This window comes from Petaurus breviceps, unplaced genomic scaffold, assembly GCF_028583685.1.
Source record: "Petaurus breviceps papuanus isolate PSGF00001 unplaced genomic scaffold, PetGlider_PUasm1.0 90639, whole genome shotgun sequence".
Classification (NCBI taxonomy): domain Eukaryota; kingdom Metazoa; phylum Chordata; class Mammalia; order Diprotodontia; family Petauridae; genus Petaurus; species Petaurus breviceps.
This window is the reverse complement of record NW_027187296.1, coordinates 2,400,324-2,423,329: the sequence shown is the minus strand read 5'-3', so window position 1 is coordinate 2,423,329 and position 23,006 is coordinate 2,400,324. Positions and strand designations below refer to the sequence as shown.

General features: G+C 33.6%; 1 protein-coding gene across 1 annotated transcript in view; it reads left to right on the top strand.

Annotated features, from left to right (window-relative positions):
* Window positions 1–23,006, top strand: part of COG6 (component of oligomeric golgi complex 6) — a 137,210-nt gene that overhangs the window by 31,641 nt on the left and 82,563 nt on the right. Inside the window, exons 5-8 of the mRNA XM_069064621.1 lie at window positions 735–846; window positions 6,987–7,069; window positions 7,467–7,537; window positions 10,127–10,220. Of these exons, the coding sequence (XP_068920722.1) occupies window positions 735–846; window positions 6,987–7,069; window positions 7,467–7,537; window positions 10,127–10,220 (360 nt within the window). The remainder of the gene's footprint in view (window positions 1–734; window positions 847–6,986; window positions 7,070–7,466; window positions 7,538–10,126; window positions 10,221–23,006) is intronic.

Here is a 23,006-nt window from a genome sequence, read left to right as displayed (position 1 = left end):
CTGTTTTGTTGTAGCTCCCACCTAGCCTAATGATGTCTTCTGTGGCACCTACTTAATTCTCCCCTATGTCTTTACCAACTATATACTTCCTCCACTCTTTGACTCCTTCCAGTTGCAAAATATACACAATGAATGCTGGTCAGTTTTCTGAGGTTCAGCTATAACCTATTAAAAGAAAAATAAAACAAGTATATAAAAAAGATGGGAGTTGAAGTTGGGAAAATTGACAGATAATTCATTGGCTTCCATTTCTAACCTAAAATTATAATTATTTTCTTGAAGAAGAGGCAAATGAAAGGTTTTACTTATTCATGTGTAGTGTACTTTAGGTCCAAACTTAAATGACTGATGTTTTAATGCTTATGAAAAAAAATGAGTTGAAAGTAACTATGTATTCCAGTTTTTGGAAATAAAATTGGTGAGCTATGAATACAAATACTAGTGGCAGAAATTTTTTGAATGTTAATTCACAGTAACTACTTAACATACTTCTTTCTGCTTTTGGATATGTGGTCAGTTCTTCTTTATCCAGGTAGCTGTGAGATAACAGAACCACAGCTTGTTACACCACTTCTGTGAGCTTCAAAGTTCTTTGAGGGTAGAAAGTGACTGTTAGGAGATTCACTAGGCCTTTACATTTTTTTTTATTATGTTTTAAATAATGATTTCATCACAAACCCATTATAAACTTGTGGAAATAATTAACTTGCTTGACTTTTTCTTTCTTATTTCAGTCAAATGTTAGAAATAAGAGCCCAAGTTGCAGATGCCTTCATATCTAAATTCCAGTTGACTTCAGATGAAATGAGTCTTCTCCGAGGCACAAAAGAAGGACCTATTACAGAGGTAATCCCATTTCAGTGAATTAAAGCATAATAGTGATATCTAATAGAATAGAAAAATTTTCCCCCAGAAAATCCAACAGGACAATTCATTGAAAAAATCTGATGTTATGTGCACAGTTCCACACCATATACCATGGACTTCTGCAAAAGAGCAAGAGGAGATTTTTTTTTAATATTCCTTCTTTCCTCTGGAGGCAGCTAGGGTGGCATAGTGGATAGAGCTTGGTCTGGAGTCATCATGACCTACCTGAGTCCAAATTCAGCCTCAAATACTTATTAGCTATGTGGCCCTGGGAAAATCACTTAACCTCTAATTACTTCAGTTTCCTCATCAAATAGAAGTAGTAATAGCATCTGTATCCCAGAGTTTTTATGAGAATCAAATGAGAAAATATTTGTAAAAATGCTTAGCACAGTGCCTGGCATGTTGTGGGCGCTTTATAAATGCTGGTTCCCTTCCCCACCCTTCCAGCACCGACTGCCTGCAAGTTGGTTTCACATAATTCCTCTTCACTATTCTATGTTGTAGCCAACTTAATGTTACCCATGCACAACACTCCCATCAGCTGTCTCCATGCCTTTTCATAGACCATTGTCCTCCGTGCTTTGTATGTTCTCCCTGCTCATCTCTACCTTTCAGCATCCTGGCTTCTCTCTCTCTCTCTCTCTCTCTCTCTCTCTCTCTCTCTCTCTCTCTTTTTTTTTTTTTTAGCAATTGGGGTTAAGTAACTTGCTCAAGGTTACACGGCCAGTTATTTATGGGTGTGGTGCTGAGTATCTGAGCCCGGGATTTGATCTCCAGGTCTTCTCAATACTGGAGCCGGTGCCCTTACTCGCTGTGCTACCTGGCCACCCCCATCCTGGCTTCTCTTAAGGCTCAGTTCAAGTATCACTTCCTATATAAGACCTTTCTGATCCCTCAGTTCTTAGTCACACCTGAAATTATTTTGTAATTTTTTTTTATTTATTTGTATTGACTTATCTTTGTAACCACTGTTTCCTCTATAGAACCTAAGTTTCTTGAGTAAAGCATCTGCTTCATTTTTGTTTTCTTATATGCCAGGTGTTTAACACTATGCCTCCTGCAGTAGGTGTATTATACTTACTGAAGTGAATTGAATTATATCAAGTAGATATCACCCAATCAAGTTGTTTTGCATAGTACTTAGTTCGAAGTTCTTAAACTTTTTTGTGTCATGAATCCCTTTGGTAATTTGGTGAAGTCTATAGACCTCCTTCTCAGAATAAGAGCATAAAATAAAATACAAAAAATTATAAAGGAAAGCAATTATATTGAAATATGGTTATCAAAATATTAAAGAAGGGGCAGCTAGGTGGTGCAGTGAATAGAGCACCGACCCTGGAGTCAGGAGGACCTGAGTTCAGATCTGGTCTCAGACACTTGACACACTTACTAACCTTGGGCAAGTCACTTAACCCCAATTGCCTTGCCTTCCCCCCTCAAAACAAAACACATTAAAAACAGCAGAAACCAAGGTCATGGACCCTAAATTAAGACTTCTTTAGGGATTTTTTTGGCATATGAATAGTCTTTTAATTTATACAATATTATCTTACTTCATAATAATTACTTTTATCCTTACATTCTCTTCAGTCTCTTAACCTTTTTCCCATTTAATCACAGCTACAAGATCGTGTTTTGTCTCCCTGATGCATAATTTATTCTAATTTTGAGTCTTTGTTCTTTTCTTTTGTTTGTTTTCCCAAACATAACCTCTATGATCAGGGAGTAGTGGATTTAGGTTAGGATGAGTGTTAAACATGATGTAATCTAACCTGGGCTGACTATAGATAAGGAAATGAGCCCCAGAGATATTACTTTGCATACAAAGTTTTTCTGTTAGCAAGTGGTCACTCTTGAGTCTAAATCCAAAGTCCTCTTCCCTGAAACTTCTTGAGACTCTGCTTTCCCTGCCCTTTAATGATTGCCTTTTGTGCCAGAAAGTCCCACTTTTCTCCACTTTGTGATTTGGAAAGTACCAATATAGTCTAAGCATCAATGAAATGCTAAAACACAGAAGTTCTCAAGATGAGGTCCAGGGACTCCTGGGGGTCCTTAAGATCTCTTTATGAGATCTCTAAGACCCTTTCAAGGGATCAGCAGATGAAAATATTTTCATAATTTAAAATTTTAGAACAAGGCAAATACTGATATATGTGACACAAACAAAAAGCTCTTTGGAGGGTACTCAATTGCTTTTAAGATTTTAAAGGGTTCCTGAGATCAAAAAGTTTGAAAACCTCAGCTATAACATATTAAACTAAGTACTAATTTGTACAAATATATTTATTTTTAATTTTTATGGAATTACTGTGGGATTTGTTTTTTTTTAATTAGGTTACATTATAATTTTGTAATGAATCAAGAGATATTTAATGAGAGCTTACATATGCATAATACTGTGGAGTATACAAAGAAATATAGTACAAGATCCTTGTCCTCAAAGAACTTTCTTATAATGTTACTGACTTTTATATTTATCTTATGGACTCAAGAACAACCTTTTGTAGTGACAAATATCATTAAATGAAACCTTTTTTAAAGATAATTGTGTTGTTAGTGTATATAAATAGGAAACTACATTATGTTTGAATTACAGGGGATTTTTGTCTACCATCTGGCTAGCAGGTTTGCACGTTCTGTTTTCTCAATGACTTAGAAGATATGAGACTAATACAAGAAATACTCTTAGAACAACATAGATGATTTAAAATACCACCAAAGAAAGATTAAAGCAATTGAGATAAATTGACTATAGAAGATGCTAAATAAGGAGTTGTATCTGTCTTGAAATGTGTATAGTAAGTGTAGTGCAAGCTGTCATCAACCACTTTTACTATCTACTGAGTCCAGTACCAAAAAAAAAAAAAAATTAACTAGCAGCCAAAGAAATTAGAAGATTTTCTTGATAGAAAATATCAGTTGTAAATATCAAATCATATAAAGTATCAGATGTACGCTACATAGATCATCATCCTCTGCTTTGCATGTTCTCCACCTTTCATAAAGTATCAAACGTAAACTACAATTGATAGAAGTACCTCCTTTTGGTTTCTACATGTTTAAACTAGGTATTTTTTAAATTAAATTTTATTTTTTAAAAATTATCAAGCGTTTATTTTTTTTTCTCTCTCCCACCTTGCCCTTCCCCAACAACAAAAAAAAATAACAAAACAAACAAGCACAGTCAAGCAAATAAAATTCTAATATTAGTCATACTCAAAGATGCATGTCTCATTCTGCATGTTAGTCCATCACCTCTTTATAAGAAAGTGGTTAGTATTTTTCATCAGTCTTTGAGAATCACATAGATAGCTATTCTTAAGAAGAAGAACAAAAATGCCAAATATTAGTTGCTGGCTCACTTATTTCAAGTTATATTCCATAGAGTTTAGAATTCTGATATAAAAATAAAATATATAGAATTGTTATATGTAATATCTGCTAAAATGTAAAAAAGTTCAAGTAAAAATAAAATTCTAAAATATTTCAAATCTATAGATTTTTAAGTGAACTTTGTATCAGAATACATCAAAACTGAAGAAACTTAGGTTGCAGACATGAAGTATTAAACCCCGAGGGAGGGGGGGAATGACATTCATGTGCAGCCTCTTCTTTCAGTTCCTCCTTCCATCTGGGAAAAATTATACTTCTTGTCAGCCCCTTTGCTGATAAGGGGCTACAAGAATATTAACTTTAATTTTGGATAAATTTCCTTTTTCTCTCTTCTGGAAGGTTTTTTGTTTTGTTTTGTTTTGGGTTTTTTTGCATTATTTCTTCATGTGAATAGAAAACAAATTTCTCAAACCCCATTTCTACCATTAAAACTTTCTAGGCTCATTTTTTAATTAACCCACGACAGGTTTAATACAATCTTTCCCATGGTTTGTTTTCTAGGAAAAAAAAGAACAAGAAAAATTAGGGTTTCAAAGAAATTTAATCATAAACTCAATTATAGCTTTCTCTGGTAGAAATGTTTTATATAATATGTTTTCAAGGAGGTTTTGTATAAAAACATAGGATCATTGAACTAGAGCTGGAAGGGACCTCAGGGGCCAACTAGTCCAATTTCATTTTATACATAAGAAAACCAAGGCCAAAGTAGTTGGTGTCTTTCCCAAGATCATACGAAGTAGTAAACATTAGAAATAGAATTTGAACCCAAGTCCTCTAATTATGGAATCAATGTTCTTTCTACTGTCCCATGCTTTTTCTACACTAGTAATTTTAAAATTACATTTTAAAAATTATTTTTAATTTATTAGTTGTTAAGCCATTTCTCTCCTAATTTTATTAAGTGATACCTTATTATAACAATTGCAGCCCAAATTATTTTCCTGTGTTTTTTCTTAATTTAAGAGACTAAAAATCTGATCATTTTTAAGAACTCACCTCTGAAATCCTTCTCATTATGCTCTCTTATGATAACCTGTGTATTATAAGCAGAGCTATTTAAATAGATGTCTTTATTCCATAGTTTTAACTTTGATTATTTTTCATGATTTGTATTAGGTGAAACTTAAAAAAGGCGTAAGTTCTGTAGTTTGTATAAGGCATGAAACATCCTCTTTGCTATAATTGTATAGTCAGAAGTTGGAGATTACATGCAGAAACTGACAACATAATGAGGCTAAGAATGATAGGAAGGGTAAAGGAAAAAGTATAAAATTCATTATGCCCTGGCAAATTATGTCATACCTGCCCACTCCCAAAGGTAGTTATGATTTTACTTAAGTTTATGCATCTCTTTCTTGTTGGGAGAGAGCCTGGATCTGAGTGATAGGTAGCTCTTAGTGCAGCTATGAATCATCACCAGGTTAGTGGAACCCCTAGGGACATTGAATTCTTTCCAGGCTGCATTGCAGGAATGGCTTGTGGCTTTAGACCAAACTAAAGCAAATTCTTTCCTATGCCTTGAAAAAGATGAACTCAACTTGTGTCTCGGCATTCCTTTCAACTTGACATGTGACCACTGCAGAGTCCCTGAATTTTCTCTGGTCTTATATTCCTAGAATCATAAGTTTGTAGAGAGGAAGGAATTTTAAAATTCACTAACACTTACTTCAGTGGAATCCCTTTTATAACATCCTTGATAGGTGGTGATCAGGCCTTTGTTTGAATACCTCTGGTAGTAAGAAACTCACTACTTTGGGAGGCATCCTGTTCTGTTTTGGCAGCTCTTATTGTTAGAAAATACTTATGTATATTGAGTCAAAGTTTGCTTCCCTCTAACTTCTTCCTTCTGGAACAACAAAGAATAAGTCTGTATATACTCTTTTACATTACAGTCCTTTAGCTATTTGAAGACCATTTGTGCATTCCTTCTCTTTCCCTCATGCTCCTTCTTCCCTGTTTTGGTTAGAAATAAAGTATTCTTCCAGTGATGTACTATGACTACCAACATTGGGATAGCACAGTCTGAAGAATTAAGTTGAAAGTTAGCCCAGGCATTTGGAGAAGCATATAGTGGACAGGAAGAAGCTGCAATTACCAACCAAGAATTTGTACACCAGTGCACAGGATATTTGGGATGCTGTCAGAGAGATTGATGACTAGAAATGAAGATGAGCCAGTCATGTGGCAAGAGTGAAGATTAACCAAAAAATAGCCTTTATAGTTCTCTCTTATGCCAGGACAACTAGAGAAATGCTCCTGGTATTTTGGGCCTTAGATGTAAAAACAGAGGTTTCACAGCAAAACATGAATGAGTCACAGGAGATGAAAAGGTTTAGTTGGGTTGCAATCCTGATTGTTCAAAGAAGTATACACATTGAGGAGATCATAGATCCATTAAACTGTCAAAGTATAATGATTGTGTCCTCTAACAGTTCTTCAAGAAAAGGCTAGTCAATCCCTTTTTTTTTTTTTTTTTTTTTGTAGTGGAGGATTCTTTTTTGGCTATGGGTTGGGTTAAATGAATGCTGAGGTCCCTTCTAACTTTCAAATTCGCTGAGTTCAGATGAGGGAGATATTAATTTTGTTTTGAAGTTGTCAGAATGATTTCATGAAGTAGATGAAAGAATGTTTATGTGTGGCCCCTAAAGTCACATTTTAGCTTGAGTATGCAAAGCTTTGGTAAAAATGAGCATGTTTTAAAGAATCATATTCTTTATTTTAAGGATTTTTTCAAGGCATTAGGAAGAGTAAAGCAAATTCATAATGATGTCAAAGTCCTCTTGCGAACAAACCAACAAACTGCAGGGTAAGTAAATTTAGTAATAAAATAAATACTTTTATATTGCTTTTCACAGTCCTGGTTTTCTTTTCACTTGTTCTTAATTCTTTAAAAAAAATAATATTTGGTACAACAGTGTGAGTTAGTGATAGATGGAATTGTTTTTCTTTGTGGAGAGAGGAAGCCAGTGTATATTGCCTCTTGAAATGTTTAAGATTGAATTTTATTTTTAGGTAACAAAGTGACATATATAATTGACAATATTTAAGTGAGAATATTTTACACATAAAAAAGCACTACTGGTCATGTAAAATGACAAAAACATGGTTTTACTGAATTACTATTGATCATCTTTTTAGTTAGATCTTTAAATGTAGCTATTGCTTCACACATATAATCATAATAAATGTTTTAAATTTTTTAGTCTAGAAATTATGGAACAGATGGCCTTGCTTCAAGAAACTTCTTATGAACGACTTTACAGATGGGCTCAAAGTAAGTTACTTGTTTTTCATATAGTTGAGGTTCATAAAAACTATTAAGTTATTTCTGACTCTATACTAAGCTAAAAATTATATCTGTGATAAATTCTTAAGAATTTATCATACTTAGGCTTTTTCTCCAAAAAAATAATTTTAAAATACTGAATCTCACTGATCTTCAGGTTAGCCCAGTTTTGAAATTTATAGTCATGTATTCTTTCATAAAGATTTTATCTCATACCATCTACCTTTTATTTTTTAATACTTAAGTATAATAAATGCTTTGTTTGCATTATTTTATCATATATTGTTGATTCCCAAGCAGGTGCACTTATGTACAAATGTTCTAATTTAGACCAGTAAGCCAAGGCACTTACTACCTGTGGCATGTTGCTCTGGCATATGTTGGTAGATGTAATTAATCTTATTCATAAAGGGTATTTTTACCTTACATGTGGACTATAAATCAAACAAGTTCACAGCACTTGGAATGTATATCTCAATATCTGTATGCTAAAAATTAGCTTCTAATGTTGGAAGAGAAAATAGTCTTTTTTCAATGTAATAAACATTTATTAAGTGCCTTACATTGTGTCAGACACTGATATTCAGTAAAACAAATTAGTTTCACGATTCATTAAGTACTTATTAAATGTCAGCATGTATCAGATACTGTATAATTCAGCAAAAAAAATATGAGTTTCATAAGACAAAAATTTAAAAGATTGAATTTTTACTGTATACAAAAAAAACCACCATTAAGGGAAAAAATCAATCATCCCAGCATTCATAAAAATCATACCTCATGTGTGGAAATAAAATAAATTGATCATAACCTGAAGAACATCACACAAATAAGATTGCTATGGGTAAATCTAAACAACTAATTCAGGGAAAACTGCCATCTCAGAATATTTTTTTTTCAAATTTCTTTTTTTTTTTTACTTTTTGGAAGGGGAAGGTAGGGCAGTTGGGGTTAAGTGATTTGCCTACGGTCACAGGCTAGTTTTTGTGTTAAGTGTCTGAAGTCAGATTTGAACTCAGGTCCTCCTGACTCCAGGGCTCTATTCACTGTGCCACCCAGCCGCCCCAGATTATCTCCAATTTTTCCTGTGTATATTTTGTTTATATGTAGTTGTCATCATGTTGGCTCTCCTGTTAGGTTGTAAGTTCCTTTAGGACAGAGACTGATTTTGTCTTTTTTTGTATCCCCAGGGCTTAATATAGTCCCTGATACATAGTAGGCATTTAATAAGTTGCTTGATAGATCGTGGTAAGAGTCTAATATTGAAAAGTACATGCAGATAGCTCTATAAATGTTTTTGAATAATTGATATAATCTGACACATATGTATGGAGTTCCAACCCATTTTTCTATAATACTTTAAGATTTACAGTTTTTTCCCCTACAAAAGTCTATAACATAGGAAATGAAAGAACTTACCTACCTTGTATGGATGTTGTGAAGCTCAAATGAAATAATGAAAACTTTAAAGCTCTATAAAATCTTACTATTAGGGAGGCGAAATGATGCAGGGAAACTAGCCACGGATTTGGAGTCAGGGGACTTAAGTTTAACTCCTAGTTCTGCTAGGTACTATCTGTGAGACCTTGGGTAAATCTCCTAGTCTCTCTAACTATAGACTCCATCTGTAAAAGAGGGAGTTGGATTAGATGGCATCTAAGATATCATCCAGCTCGAAGTCTATATTATCGTATGGTCCTACTCTCATTTTACATAGGGAAAACTGAGGCATAGAGTGGTAAAGTGATTTACCTATGGTAACAGCTAATAATTGTTCAAGTCTTTTATTGTTATTGAACTTTTCATGTGTTGTGTTTACATTTTGTACATTTCATAGGAAGAGCCATATCTTATATTTCTTTGTATACTCTGTGAAGCAAGCAAAAAATTTTTAAATGCTTACTCTATCCCAGACTATGCTGGGAACAAAAATTAAACTCTCCCATACATTCTTTTGAAGAAGCTATTCAGTAAATTTTGACTGGAGTGAATTGAATTAGAAAGAAGTAATATCAAGTTTCTTCAAGTTAAGGAGTAAAACATTTCAGCCCGTTTTATAACCATACTTTTTTTATCACCAATTGGCATTTATTAATTATTTACATATCTATTAAACCTATGTTGTTTAAAAGTTCTGTCTTCTGTTTTGAAGGCAGGAACTTCATTCAGCATACTATTCCAGGCATTAATAATGCTTTGTGAATTCCATAATGCCTTTTCATCTGGCAAGCTTCCATTTGAAATTTCTCCATATGACTAGCTTAAAAATGGAAGTTTGGAATATACTTCATAGCATCTTGTAATCTAAACTTGTATAATAATTCAATTATCTTGATTGCAAAGTTTGAAAGTTTAGTTTAATTGAAAGTTAAACTAGTTTTTTTTAACTGTTTAAATAGGCATTATCACGTTAGTTATTGCTAGTAAAGCTTGGTGTGAAATTAGACATCTAGGGTTATGGTATATATAGTGTGGCTTTTTGTATGAACAAAGAACATATTATTGAACTGAATCTTCAAAATAGTTATTATATTATATATATATATATATATTATATCGAGAGTTGATTGTTTTTAGGTGAATGCAGGAGTTTGACACAAGAATCATGTGATATATCTCCAGTACTTACCCAAGCAATGGAAGCCCTGCAGGACAGACCTGTATTATATAAGTGAGTGATATTTTCCTGACTTTCTTAAATAGTGATTTTTTTTCCCTTTTGAATAGCTGATTTTTCATTCTTATCACTCATACTACTACTACTAGATATCTCCCAATAGTTTAAGACTTTGTAATTTTATTGCTGTGGGTTATTTCTACCAATGCAGATAACATCTCCTTTATAACTTAGGAAGTGATCTTTGAGAGTTTACTGTTGCTGAGAAATTCATTGCTTCCGGTCCAGCTAGTGATGAGCCTGTCTGAACATAGCTAAGCTGATCCTGAAATAGCTGAGATTGAGCTATAGATAGTTTATCCCTGAACTCGGGTAAATAGGATATGACAAAGCTTTCATGAGCACTTTGATACCATCAGGAGACATAGGAAGTATTTCCATACCAAATAGTGTAGTTTGATACCAGAGCCTTAGAATAATGCTTCCTATTATAGATAAGGATTTTTTATGAGAAAAGTGTGCCAGGGATCTAATGTGATGTATCAGAAGCGCCCCATTTTAATATTGTTTCACCTATAGTATGATTCCATAGCATCAACTCTAAGGATAGCTTGATAGTGAAGTATTCATGTATGTCAAGCTGACTTCCATCAATACTTAGCACATTATTTGGTTGTCTGATAATTAATTTGTATGGTAATATTGACCTTATTAGGACCTTTTAGTATGTAAAACATGTGTTATTTGAACTTAGTAATATATATTTAAGCTCATAGAGGATGTCCTTAAAAGTGTAGTGCTATTTTAAGCTATGAAAGCTTAAAATCAAGCTGCTAAAGTTTTAAATGTCACTAACATTTTTGGGACACTTTGTATTTATATTCTTCCTAGGCTAATTTATAAAGAAAATATATTCAAAAATGTGGAGTAGGGACCTAGTGAGATAGTTATTCTCTACTAAATAAATTACTGCTAACTTTTTGGTTGTTAATAGACATTCAGACAGGAAGAGTCTTATTAAGTTCTAAATTTAAGGAGAACATTTCATGCCTATGGTATAGTTTGAATTCTTGAAGTAAGGGGTGAAGAAATTGTAAAGAAGGAGGCAAGAAGCGGCTTTGCTTCTAAGAAGTAGATGGGGAAGAAAGGAGAAGTGAGGTAATTTGGAGAGTAGTATGTTTTGAACTAAGGGTGAGCAGCAGGTTTTCAGAATAATAATCAGGATAAAGGTGTATAATGAAAGTGTATGCCTTATATTTCCAAAATTACATATATAGATTGGTTTGTAATACAGGTAAGCAGATTTGTAATACATATCCAACCCCAGTCTCTCTCCTGAGTTTCAGTCATGTACCACCAATTAATTTCCTTTTGGACATTTCAAACTGGATGGTTTGGAGACATTTCTAAATGTCTCCAATTTCTAAACATGTCTAAAAATTCTTTACCCCCAAATCCTGTCCTTTTCTATGCTTTCCTGTTTTTTTAAAGGCACCTTAGTGTCTGTAATCTAGATCATGCCTTCATCAACTCTTGCCTAGGTTATTGTGAAATAGTTTCCTAACTCATCTCCCCACCTCTATCATACACATTGTTGCCAACCTAATTTTCCTTAAGCTCTGACTATAACTCACCTACTCAACCAACTCCAAAGTCTCTTGCCTCTAAGATAACATACAAACTCCTTTGTTTAGCTTTTAAACCCCTACACAACCTGACTTCCAATTTATCTTTCCAATATCATTTGATATTACTCTCTTAATATACTCTGCTATGTAGGCAAACTTATTTTCCCTTTGTTCCTCGCATACAGTAGTATTCCATCTATTGTTTCCATGCCGTCATACTGGTCATCTATCATGCCTGGAATACATTCCCTCTTTACCTCCACCTCACTGAGTACATCTTTTTCTTCAAGATGTAGCTCAAGCATATCTTTTGCCTAGAGCCTTTCCTCATTCCCCACCAACTGGTAGTGCCCTTCCTCCCTGACTACTTCGAGTATATTTGTACTTATTGATTTTATAGTTATTCTGTATATATTTACATAAATACTTGTCTCCTCCATTAGGTTAGAAGCACTTAGAGATTGTTTCTCTAGTGCCTAACACAGTGCCTACAACATACACCTTTCAGTTGATCTGAATGATGGGCTCCCAGGAGTTATGGTTAATATCAACTTGGGCATCTGTAGTGGAGTTGAGCTAGGGCTCTACTTTGGTTCTGTAACATTCAGTGGTTGAAGTAATGATACAGAGACAGCTTATACGTGTGTGTCTTACCAAACTCTCTTTAAAGTGGATTTATTTTCTGCTGTTTATGTCTTTTTTTGTGAGGTACTAACTACTCATAATTTTCTATCTTCCTTCCCCTTAAAATTTTACAAATTAATTTCCATTTTAAACTCATGTCTCCTTGGCTGCCATCTCCTTTCTTGGAAAGTAAGTCAAGAGTTTAGTGAATAAAGTAATTTTAAGGCTCTTTTGAAACCTTTGTTATGATAATTGATTTTTATTGGTTAAATTTCTGTATGAGAGCATATATCAGTGCCCTTTTATCCATTTTTCATTATCAGAAACTTCTATGAATAGGTCAGGATTGTGTTTTTCTAGAGGAGATGTTTCCACTCAAAATATTTCATTCTTATAATCCATATGGGAAAAACTAAATGAATATCTATTGGTTAACTCCTACATAGTTAGTTAGATGGATAACCTATACAACTTGTCCATCAGACAGTATAACTGGACAGTGAGTTAGGTTCAGAATTAAATAGAAGAGTGAACTGGATATCCTTTAGGAAATTGCAGAGCTCCTTTATTGACCACCGATTTCTCCCCAATTCCTCTTTTTAACACCAACATTAAACAGGCATTGTATAACTACATATCATGGAGCATTATGATCTCTGAGAAACTAAAAATAAGTATTATACAAAGGGCAGTAGACAAGTATGTAGCGTATGTGAGAAGGTTTCAACATGTAACAAAGAACTTTAAAGAAATAGAGTTAAGAATATCTTCAGGGAAGTATAATAAAAAAAAGAACATGTACTGACCATGTGATTAAGGTAAAGGAGAACAGGTAGACAAACTAAATTCTGAACTGAAATCCTCATATTCTCAGAAGAAAGGAAGCAAGTCCCCAAAAACTTGGGTGCACTTCCTATGGCAAGCTGATAGGAGAATATAGAAAAGAGTCATATTGTCTGAGCAGGCATGGGTTTATGGTTTTCATTTTAAAAAATAAATGTTAGTGATATATTTTGTTTTCACATCACTTGAATTTTCCTTGGCACTTGATAGCTGTCACATATAACAAATAATATTTTTTAAATTACATATATACTTTTTTAGCATTAATTTAAAAAATTTTGAATCTCATACTTTCTCCCTCCCTCCAGTCACACCCCCACCCACTGAGAAGGCAAACAATCTAACCATTATACATGAGGTCATCTAAAACATAGTTCCCCATTAACCATGTTACAAAAAAAAAGAGACAAGAAAAATAAAGTAAAAAAAAACCCATTCTTCAGTCTGTACTCAGAGTTCATTAGTTCTTTCTCTGAAGGTGAATAGCATTTTTCAAGTCCTTTGGAATTGTCTTGGATCATTGTATTGATCAAAATAGCCAAGTCTTTCATGGTTGATCATTGTTACAATATTACTGTTATTGTGTACAGTGTTTTCCTGGGTCTGTTCACTTCATTCTGTAATAGTTCATTTAAGTCTTCCCCAGGTTTTTCTGAAACCATCTCTCATCATTTCTTTTCTTAAAAAAATTTATTTAATTTATGTAATAAAACGAACATTTCCATAAAATTATATAATAAAGATGATTGTCCATGAAACTAGAAATCTATTATATACAATTTGATATTTTCTTAAATATATAAGAATAATTGTATACATTTCTTTTTTTTCCTTTTTTTCTTCCATTCCTTCCCACCTTGCCCTAGAGATGATTACATTCATATAGCACAATAGTATTCCATCACAGTTTTATATCACAGCTTATTCAGCCATTTATTCAACCATTGAACCATCCCCTCAATTTCCAATTCTTTGCCACCACAAAAAGTTGCTGTAAATAATTATGTACATATGAGTCTTTTCCCTTTTTCTTTGACCTCTTTAGGATATAGACATAGAAGTGGTATTGCTGGATTAAAGGATATGCATAGTTTTATAGTCTTTGGGGCACAGTTCCAAGTTGCTCTCCATAATGGTTAGACCAGTTCACAGTTTCATCTAGTATCCCAATATTTCCACATCCCCTCTAGCATTTGTCATTTTCCTTTCTATAATATTAGCCAGTCTAATAGGTGTGAGGTGTGAGACTCAAAGTTGTTTTAATGTGCATTTTTCTAATTATTAGTGATTTAGAGAATTTTTTCATATCATTATTGATAGCTTTGATTTCTTCTGAAAATTATCTCTCCATATCCTTTGACCATTTATCAGTTGGAGAATGGCTCTACTTTTTATAAATTAGCTCAGTTCCAAGTGAGTCCTTTGTCAGAGAAACTTGCTGTAAATTTTTTCTGTTTCCTGCTTTCCTTCCAGTTTTTAGTGCATTTGTTTTGTTTGTGCAAAATCTTTTAAATTTCCTGTAATCAAAATTATTTATTTGCTTCCTGTGGTCTTCTCTGTCTCTTGTTTAGTCATAAATTCTTCCCTTATCGATAAAACTGATAGGAATTTTTTCCATGCTCCTCTACTTTAATTATATTCACCTTTATTTATAAATTATGTACCCATTTTGAGCTTATTTTGGTATATGATGTGAAATGTTGATCTATGCCTAGTTACTACCAGACCACTTTCCAGTTTTCCCAGCAGGTTTTGTTGAAGAGTAAGTGCTTGTTCCCAAAATTTGGATCTAACAAAGAATATTTTTAAAAAGAGGAAGAAGAGAAAAAAAGATCAGTAGAACCAACCAGTAGATTGAAAAAAATCTGAAAATATGTGAAACTTTCCATGCCCATAGACCTCCTACTCTGCAAAAGAGTTGGGAGGAAGTGTCTAATAATATTTCTTCTTTAGGGACATGTTTGTTTCACATAATTTTGTAGCATTAACTTTAAAGTATTAAAGGTTAAAACTGCTTTAAGACTTTTGGAACATCCTGTTTTGTTTTCCTGACTCTTTTTACTTCAGTTTACACAAGTCATTCTTTGCTTTTCTATATGCATCATAATTTTCTTTTAATGATACAGTAATATTTTTTTTACATTCTTGTGCCATAATTTACTTGACTATTCTCAAATTATTGGATATATTGCTTTTTTTCCCAGTTCTTTGCTACCACACACACGCATAAAGGTTATTATAAATATTTTTATGTATGTAGGACTTTTTTTTTTTAAACCAGTGAGTGGCCTTGAAGTATAATAAGCCTAGTAGTAGAATCTCTGGGTCCATGAGTATGGGCATTTTGGTCACTTTAACTGCTTAATTCCAAACTGCTTTCCAAAATGGTTATCCTAATTCCACCAACAATGCACTAACATTCCTGTCTTCCCACAATCCCTCCAACATTGACTCTTCCCATCTTTTGTCTTCTTTGCTAATTTGCAGGGGGTGAGGTGAAACCTCAGGATTGTTTTGATTTGTACTTCCCTAATTATTAGTGATTTGTAGCATTCTTTCATATGATTATTAATAGTATGCAGTTCTTCTTTTGAAATCTTTTTTTTTTTCTTTTTATCATTTGACTGTTATGGTCAAATTGGGGGAATGACTTTTGAGGTCTTCATTGTGTAAGTGAACAACCAAATTGATGAGATCACAGATCTACTTGAGAATGGATAAAAACTTGTCAAATAAAGAACCACACAAAAGTGTAGCAGCTAACTAGTTGACAGAAATGAAATTCATAAATGTTTTGGCTGATAGCAAAGACCCATATAATGAGAATAAATTTAATATTGATAAATATGAAATCCTAAAATTTGGCTTTTAATTTAATTATGCAGATAAAAGATGGGGGAGTGATATGAAAGAAATTTATGCGACAGTAATCTGGGTATTTTATTCCACTATTAATTTGAGCATGAGTCAACAGTGTGATATGGCAGTCAAAAAAGCTAATTTGATAGAATAAACTAGTGATAATTTCTGAGGATTGTTTCTCTTAAAACAAAAAGGAGAATTTCTCCTACTAATTTTAAGTTATTCATTTGTTGGCAAGTGCTTCAAATGAGGGTTCTTGTGGCAAAATAGTTTCCACTTTGATAAAAGAAAAAAGAGTCTGCATATACCCAAATAAGATTTATTTTAGGATATTCTTTAGAACTGATGACTTTCTGAAGGCTTGAGATGGGTAAAGCTAAAAATTCTTAGCTTGTATCTTGAGGTGAGTCTCCATTAGCTGTCTGGATGACCTGGCCATTAGTTTGTGAAGGGTGTGGGGAGCAGAAATAAGAATGGCTTCTTGATCTCATCTGTGTCACCTATTAGTTTTTCCTGATTCAGTTGGTTCTAGAGCAGTGATCATGTGTAGTTTGTTAGTCTGCTCCCAGATATATATTTTGTAATTTTGTGAATTATAATTCATTGAGTCCTAATAATAGGAACTATGTGGTAAGAGACATGAATCAAGGTCTTTTAAAGTACCAGGTTTTTGATAGTGATAAGGTAGTTACTCAATTATATTCTGTGATTATCATCTTGCATATTTATTCATATATACATTTATATGTATATCTTGTACATTTAACAATATTGATCATTAATATTCATGTATATTATGTAATAATATTTATAACCTTTTATGTCATTGATTTATGCCTCATGGCTTTAATTCTTTTTAGTGATTAATGACTTAAATTGTTGGCTTGCTTCTGCTGTTGATATGATCTATCATTTTACTGAATATTTTTGAAGTGTTGTCGATTTAGGTTTTTTTCATCAGATCATAGATCTAGAGCTAAAAGGACTATCAGAGACCATATAATCCAACCTCCTCCCCCTTCTCCCACTCATTGTTACAGAAATGGCAACAGAAGCCCAAATGTTGTGACTGCTAAGGTAGGATTTAAATCCAGGTCCTCCAACTGCAGTAGCGATTCTCTTTCTGTGTTGTGCTGCCCAACCTAAATATTGAATTTGATATATTGTGATTGCTAATAAAATGATTGTTTCTGTTCCTTCTGCTCCCACATCTCTGCTTTGGGATCTTCAAGCATTGTATTTAGTTGAGGGGGAAAGAAGGGAGACAAAGAATGGGAGAATCTGACTTACCCTGTGGCTGTTCTTAAAGAGATAAGGACCTTGGCTTTCCTGGCCTTGGCTTGGAGTCTGGGAAACATTCCTAGAGCCTAGGGATTCCTGCCTCTGTACAAGTGGTCATTAGCTCCTAATAGGCTTCATAGCAAAACAAAGAATAGAGATGTCATTAAGTTTGTGGCCTGAGATGAATTATAGCAGTTATAATTCTGCTGATCTACAAGCATTTATTAAAGGCTTACTATGTACTGGATGCAAGATAGGAACATACATATCCAGATTGAGGGAGGTCTCACTATACTCGGATCAGATAATGTCTTGAGGATTGTGTTCAGTTCTGGGGCTCAAATATTAGGAAGGACACTGTGAAACTGGAACATCCTCAGGGGAAGGAGACCAGGAGAGGAGACTTACTGGGATGGAAGGGGATTAGAGACCTTGCAATATACTTATCAATTGAAGGACCAGGAGATGTTTAACTTGGCAGGGTTGAGGCTATACCTCTCTTTAAGTATTGAAAGACTATCACATGGACATAGGGCTAAACTTGTCTGACTTAATTCTGTAGGAGAAAACTAAGAAAAAGAGATTGAATTTGCCAAGAGAGCTTTGGACTAAATGTAAAATAAAGATTATATATTTATAATTAAACAGTTTGAAAGTGGAACGGGGTGTCCCTAGAGAGAGAATGTTGTCATCCCCAGAGATCTTCAAGCTAAGATTGGCACACACTCATCAGCTTAGCTGGTACAGTGAAAAGAACTCTGGGTTTGGAGTCAAAAATCCTGGTTGTATTACTTATTACTACCTGTGTGACCTTGGACAAGTTTTCCCTTTCTAGGCAAGCCTTAGTTTCCTTATTTGTAAACTGTGCCTGGGGATGGGGTGAGTCTTTCTAGAGATGATGAATTTGGGCCTTTTCAGCTCTAATTTCTATCATCTCTATGATCCCTATGGCTCTTTCAAGTTGGAGCTTTCCCTAGTAAGCATACATTAAATAAAACATGTGATGAGTGTTAAGGTAGCCACAAGATGGCACTGTTTGAACTTAATTTCCATAATCATTTCTATAATGGGAGAAATAAAATGTCTGTATCTATAAAATATTGCTTTTTAATATTACATTTCTGTCAAATTTCTAGCTATATGAGACAGGGTATTCAAAGAAAATGATAATACTGTCAAAGTCATAATAAAAAAGTTCTCTTCAATTATTTCTTAAGTTTTTAAATGAAATTAAGTTCAATTAGAAACATGTTTCTCTTTTCCTTTAGTGATGTTACAATGCATAGAGTTTGATTAATAATAAATGAATTTTATATATTTTTAATTTTTCTTCTTTTATTGCTTTGTAAGAAGGGACTGTATATGCTATCCATTTGACATTTTTTGAGAACTGTATCATTGTTATTTATTAAATTTTTTTACATTTTGCCTTCATCATCATAAAATCATTGATATAAAATAGAAGGAAGCTTAGAACTCAATTATTATAAGAAAAACAATCTTTTTAATTCCCGGTGTAAACATTTTGGAATCTAATATAATTTTACTATTCAACATACAAAATGAAATTTTGTATCTTTCACCTCTACATAAAGTCTCTCTATTGGTCAAGCAAGTTTTTTTTCTCTCTGTGGGAAAAGATATTTCATATATATTTATATATCTTTAAAGGTTCATTGAAGGCTTGACTATTTTTGCTACAAAAATGGGAGTGTCTGTTTTTGCTGGAAAATTGGGAATGACAGAGGAAATTGTTATTTTCCAGGAAATTAAAAGCTAAATATTAACATAAGCTTTCTATTGCTATTTAATAATATTTTACACATTCAGTCCTAGTTTTTGTTAGCTTCATCATTGTTTTAAGAGTAAATTTCTAGAGAAACTCATAGTTTCACACAGACTAGTTGTACTTGTTTGTGTAGAACTTATGGTCACAGTGATCGGTGTGTTTAAAAATAAAAAATTTAAAGATATTTGTTTTCATTGCAACCAGCAAGCACTTGGGAGATGATTAATTTTATCAACAATAAAAGAGCTCTAAGAATGAGATTATTTGCCATTATCTATAATTAATCTTCTATCCCAAAGATGCTGAGTTTAAATTAGTTTGTAGAATTTGTTCATCATTTAGAAAACTCATGGTTAGCCCTCGTAATAATGGAACATACCTACATATACAGAGAAGAAAATAGAAGTTAAACATTTGTCCTTATGGGGCATTTTCATATTAAAAATGAAAAAGTAAATTTAAAATAACATCAATTATTATATAATATGGCGAGCCTAATATGATTTGAATTTTTTCTATTATTAGTATACAAAGAAATAATTTCACTCTATCTTAAAAAATAAAAACAAAAGAGCATATTTCAATGGTAGAGATAGATTTTCAGAGTTGTAAAAATGTATTGTTTCCAGATAATTCACTTTTGCTTCACTTCTAATTGAAAATGTACTTCCCTCCCTTTCCATCTTCTTTCTACAAGGTATACCAAAAGTCTACACTGGGATTTTTGGGACACCTTTATACAGAAATATGGATTTTCATTAGACAAGATAGGATATTAGGAAGACAGTTTTATGTTTTTAAACTAACCAGAAATTTTTTGAAGCACTGTTTAGTGAGAGTGCCTCAGAAACACAGAGCTCAATGTATTCAGACCTCTAATCAGAGGTGTGAAAATTTGTGTTCAGGTGCTACGTGACCACTAGAAATAATTTTGCCTGAGTTTATCCATAAAACTAACAGGTCTTGTAATATCATATACAAGTGTGGAGATTGTAAAAAGAAAAAAGCTGCACTTGAAGATTAGTCACTCTCAGCAACTTCTAGTTATATTTCTCCTTCCTTTAGGACCTTTCCTCCTATACCTCCCATGAGAGATTAGACTTTTCAGAGAAGCCTGGATGGACATCTGCTGTTGCATTGGCCTTGGCATCACTAATAATTTTTCCATTATTTACTTAGTACCTCCCCATTGTATTGCAAACCCTAGACATATGCATTTAGAAGAAAAAGATGATATTTGGAACATTATTTACTTTTGCCATGCTGACTGATCAGCCCATTCAGTTTAATAGAGAGGTTCTTTCACTCTTACTTGTTTCTCATTGTGCTCAGATTATTTTCTCAGCATTCTTTAAGGAAAGAAATATGTTCACCAGCTACAGTTATTCTTTTACACTAATATTACCTGTGGATTTTTATCTTTGTAAATGAATTCTAAAATTAAAAGATTGCCTTTGTTTAGCACTTTATCTTTTATTAAACCAGATATCCCCTAATTTTTGCAGCTGATTTTTTGAACTTAAGTGTGAGACTTTTGTCCCTTTTAAATTTTATCTAGTTGGTTTCAGCTTAGCTTTGAAACAGGAAATTTTTTAAATTCAATCTGTAATATTAATAAATCCTCCCAACTTTGGATCCATTTAAAATAAATTGGGAATTGGATATCCAGAAGTTCTTGAGGGATGTGGTAGGTGTTTAATAAATACTTGATGAATGATTAGTGTACTAGACCTGTTTTCTTTTAGACAATAAAACACACCAGAAACTTCAGTGTTAGTAGCTAATAAAATATCTTTTGTCCCACAAGTAATGTGTTAATCATTATTTCAGCACTGTGTTTCAACAGGCTTATACCTACTTTTGAATGAGTAGTTCATCAATATGAATTGATGAATTCACAAAATTTTAGCAAGATTTTGTTTTAGTACTTATTTTCATATAATTTCATCCAGATCTTCCAACATTTCTCTGAAATCTCCATATTTGTTGTTTTTTTACAATTCAGTAATATTCCATTATATTTATGTGCCATGGAAGATATAGGATAATAGTGTGAGGGAATGGTAGGGTTTGAAGAAGTTTGTTTTTAAAGGATGGAGGGAATTTGGGCAAAACAATGTTTGTAAGCAGTAGGAAAGGAACCATTAGTTAGGGAAAGAATGAAGATAAGTAGAAGAGAGGGCCAATGATAGTGGGGACAGTTTACCGGAGAAAATGGAATGAAACTGAGTGATTGTGGAAGAGGTTTGCCTTGGCGTGGAGAAGGGCCATCTTTCATTGTTGTTTGTTCTTTGTTTTTGAAGAGGACAAGTGATAACACATGGTGATGTCTTGATTTGTGTATGGATTTTATATAAGTAAGGGAGAGTTGCACAGTTGCAAAGTCATCAACCTCACTCTCTTCCAGAGTCCTCAAAGTCCAGTGGCAAGATAAAAGTCAGGGTGACTGGTGATGTCCCAAGATGCAGTAGATGACCTTGGCATCTTTGACCAAACTCCAAACTTCAACCACCTTCATGGCTATTGTAATGAATTTTTCTTATTCATCCATTCCACCATGTGCTTGGGTTAGACATCTCCCTAACTCACCAGTGGGTTTGAGGCCTGCCAGTTATCCTCAGTCTGGTTTAGCCCATCTGCCAAGATGGTTTTACTGGGGTGTGGCTGCTCTGCATGCTACAGCTTCTTAGAGCCACAGATGAAAGTTGGGTAATGGTCAAGGACATGTCACATTCTTAATCTTGTCACCACATATTACTGTTTCATAACCGTGATCAAGAAATCTGAAATTCCTTTCTCAGATCATAACCTCCTATTATTTCATCTCTCCTCATGGTTTATGCTTCCTAATCCTATCCATTGTCTTCTACCAGGGTGAATAGGATTAGGAAGAATAAATCATGAGGAGAGATGAAATAATAGGAGGTTATGATCTGAGAAAGGAATTTCAGATTAAGAATGTGACATGTCCTTGACCATGACCCATAGCCATGTGTAGGTGAAGTGGAGTGGGGGAATAGGTTATGGGAGTTGAGTAGGTTGAAGTAGTAGGAAGTTAAGGTGTTTGAGGCAACATTCATATATACTGAAATTCCATAATATAAAGATATGAAATGGAGAAAAAGGCAGGAAAACAGGTTATTATTGTTGTGGTGGTGAAGTAGTTTAGTCATGTCTGACTCTTCATGAACCTTAGTTATGTGGTTTTCTTAGCAAAGATACCAGAATGGCTCATACAGAGGTTAAGTGACTTGCCCAGGATCACAGAACTGGTAAGTGTCTGAGGCTGAATTTGAACTCAGACCTTCCTGATTCTAGACTAGGTTTGCACAACTTGGCAGTAGGTAGGGGCCAAAATTAAAATAGGCTAAACTTCAGGCCACAGACAGATTTTTAGCAGCTCATTTTCTTAGTAAAGGTGTAATTCATGATTAAACTATTTTTCAAAAATTATTTTTTTTAATTGGGCCATAATCAAGAAACTGCAATCAGCCAACACTTCTTCAGTAAAAGACTCCCCAGCAGCAGCAATCTCTTTAGAAATCTGGAAGTTAACCTTAGTAGCCGCCTAATTTTCTGAGTTTACTTTCTTGAAAAACCATTGTTCCCCACTGAGATTGTTCAGCAGTTTGGATTCTTTGCTTTTCATTGGTGTCCAATTTGCTTAAGTCAGTTGTTTTGATTTTAAATGGTGATGAAGATTGTATTTCTTCGCAACAGCTATTACTTCTCCACAAACAAGACACAATATTTTGTCTCTCATGTAAGTAAACAAGTATCTATCCACTCCCAATTAAATACTATGTTCTGATT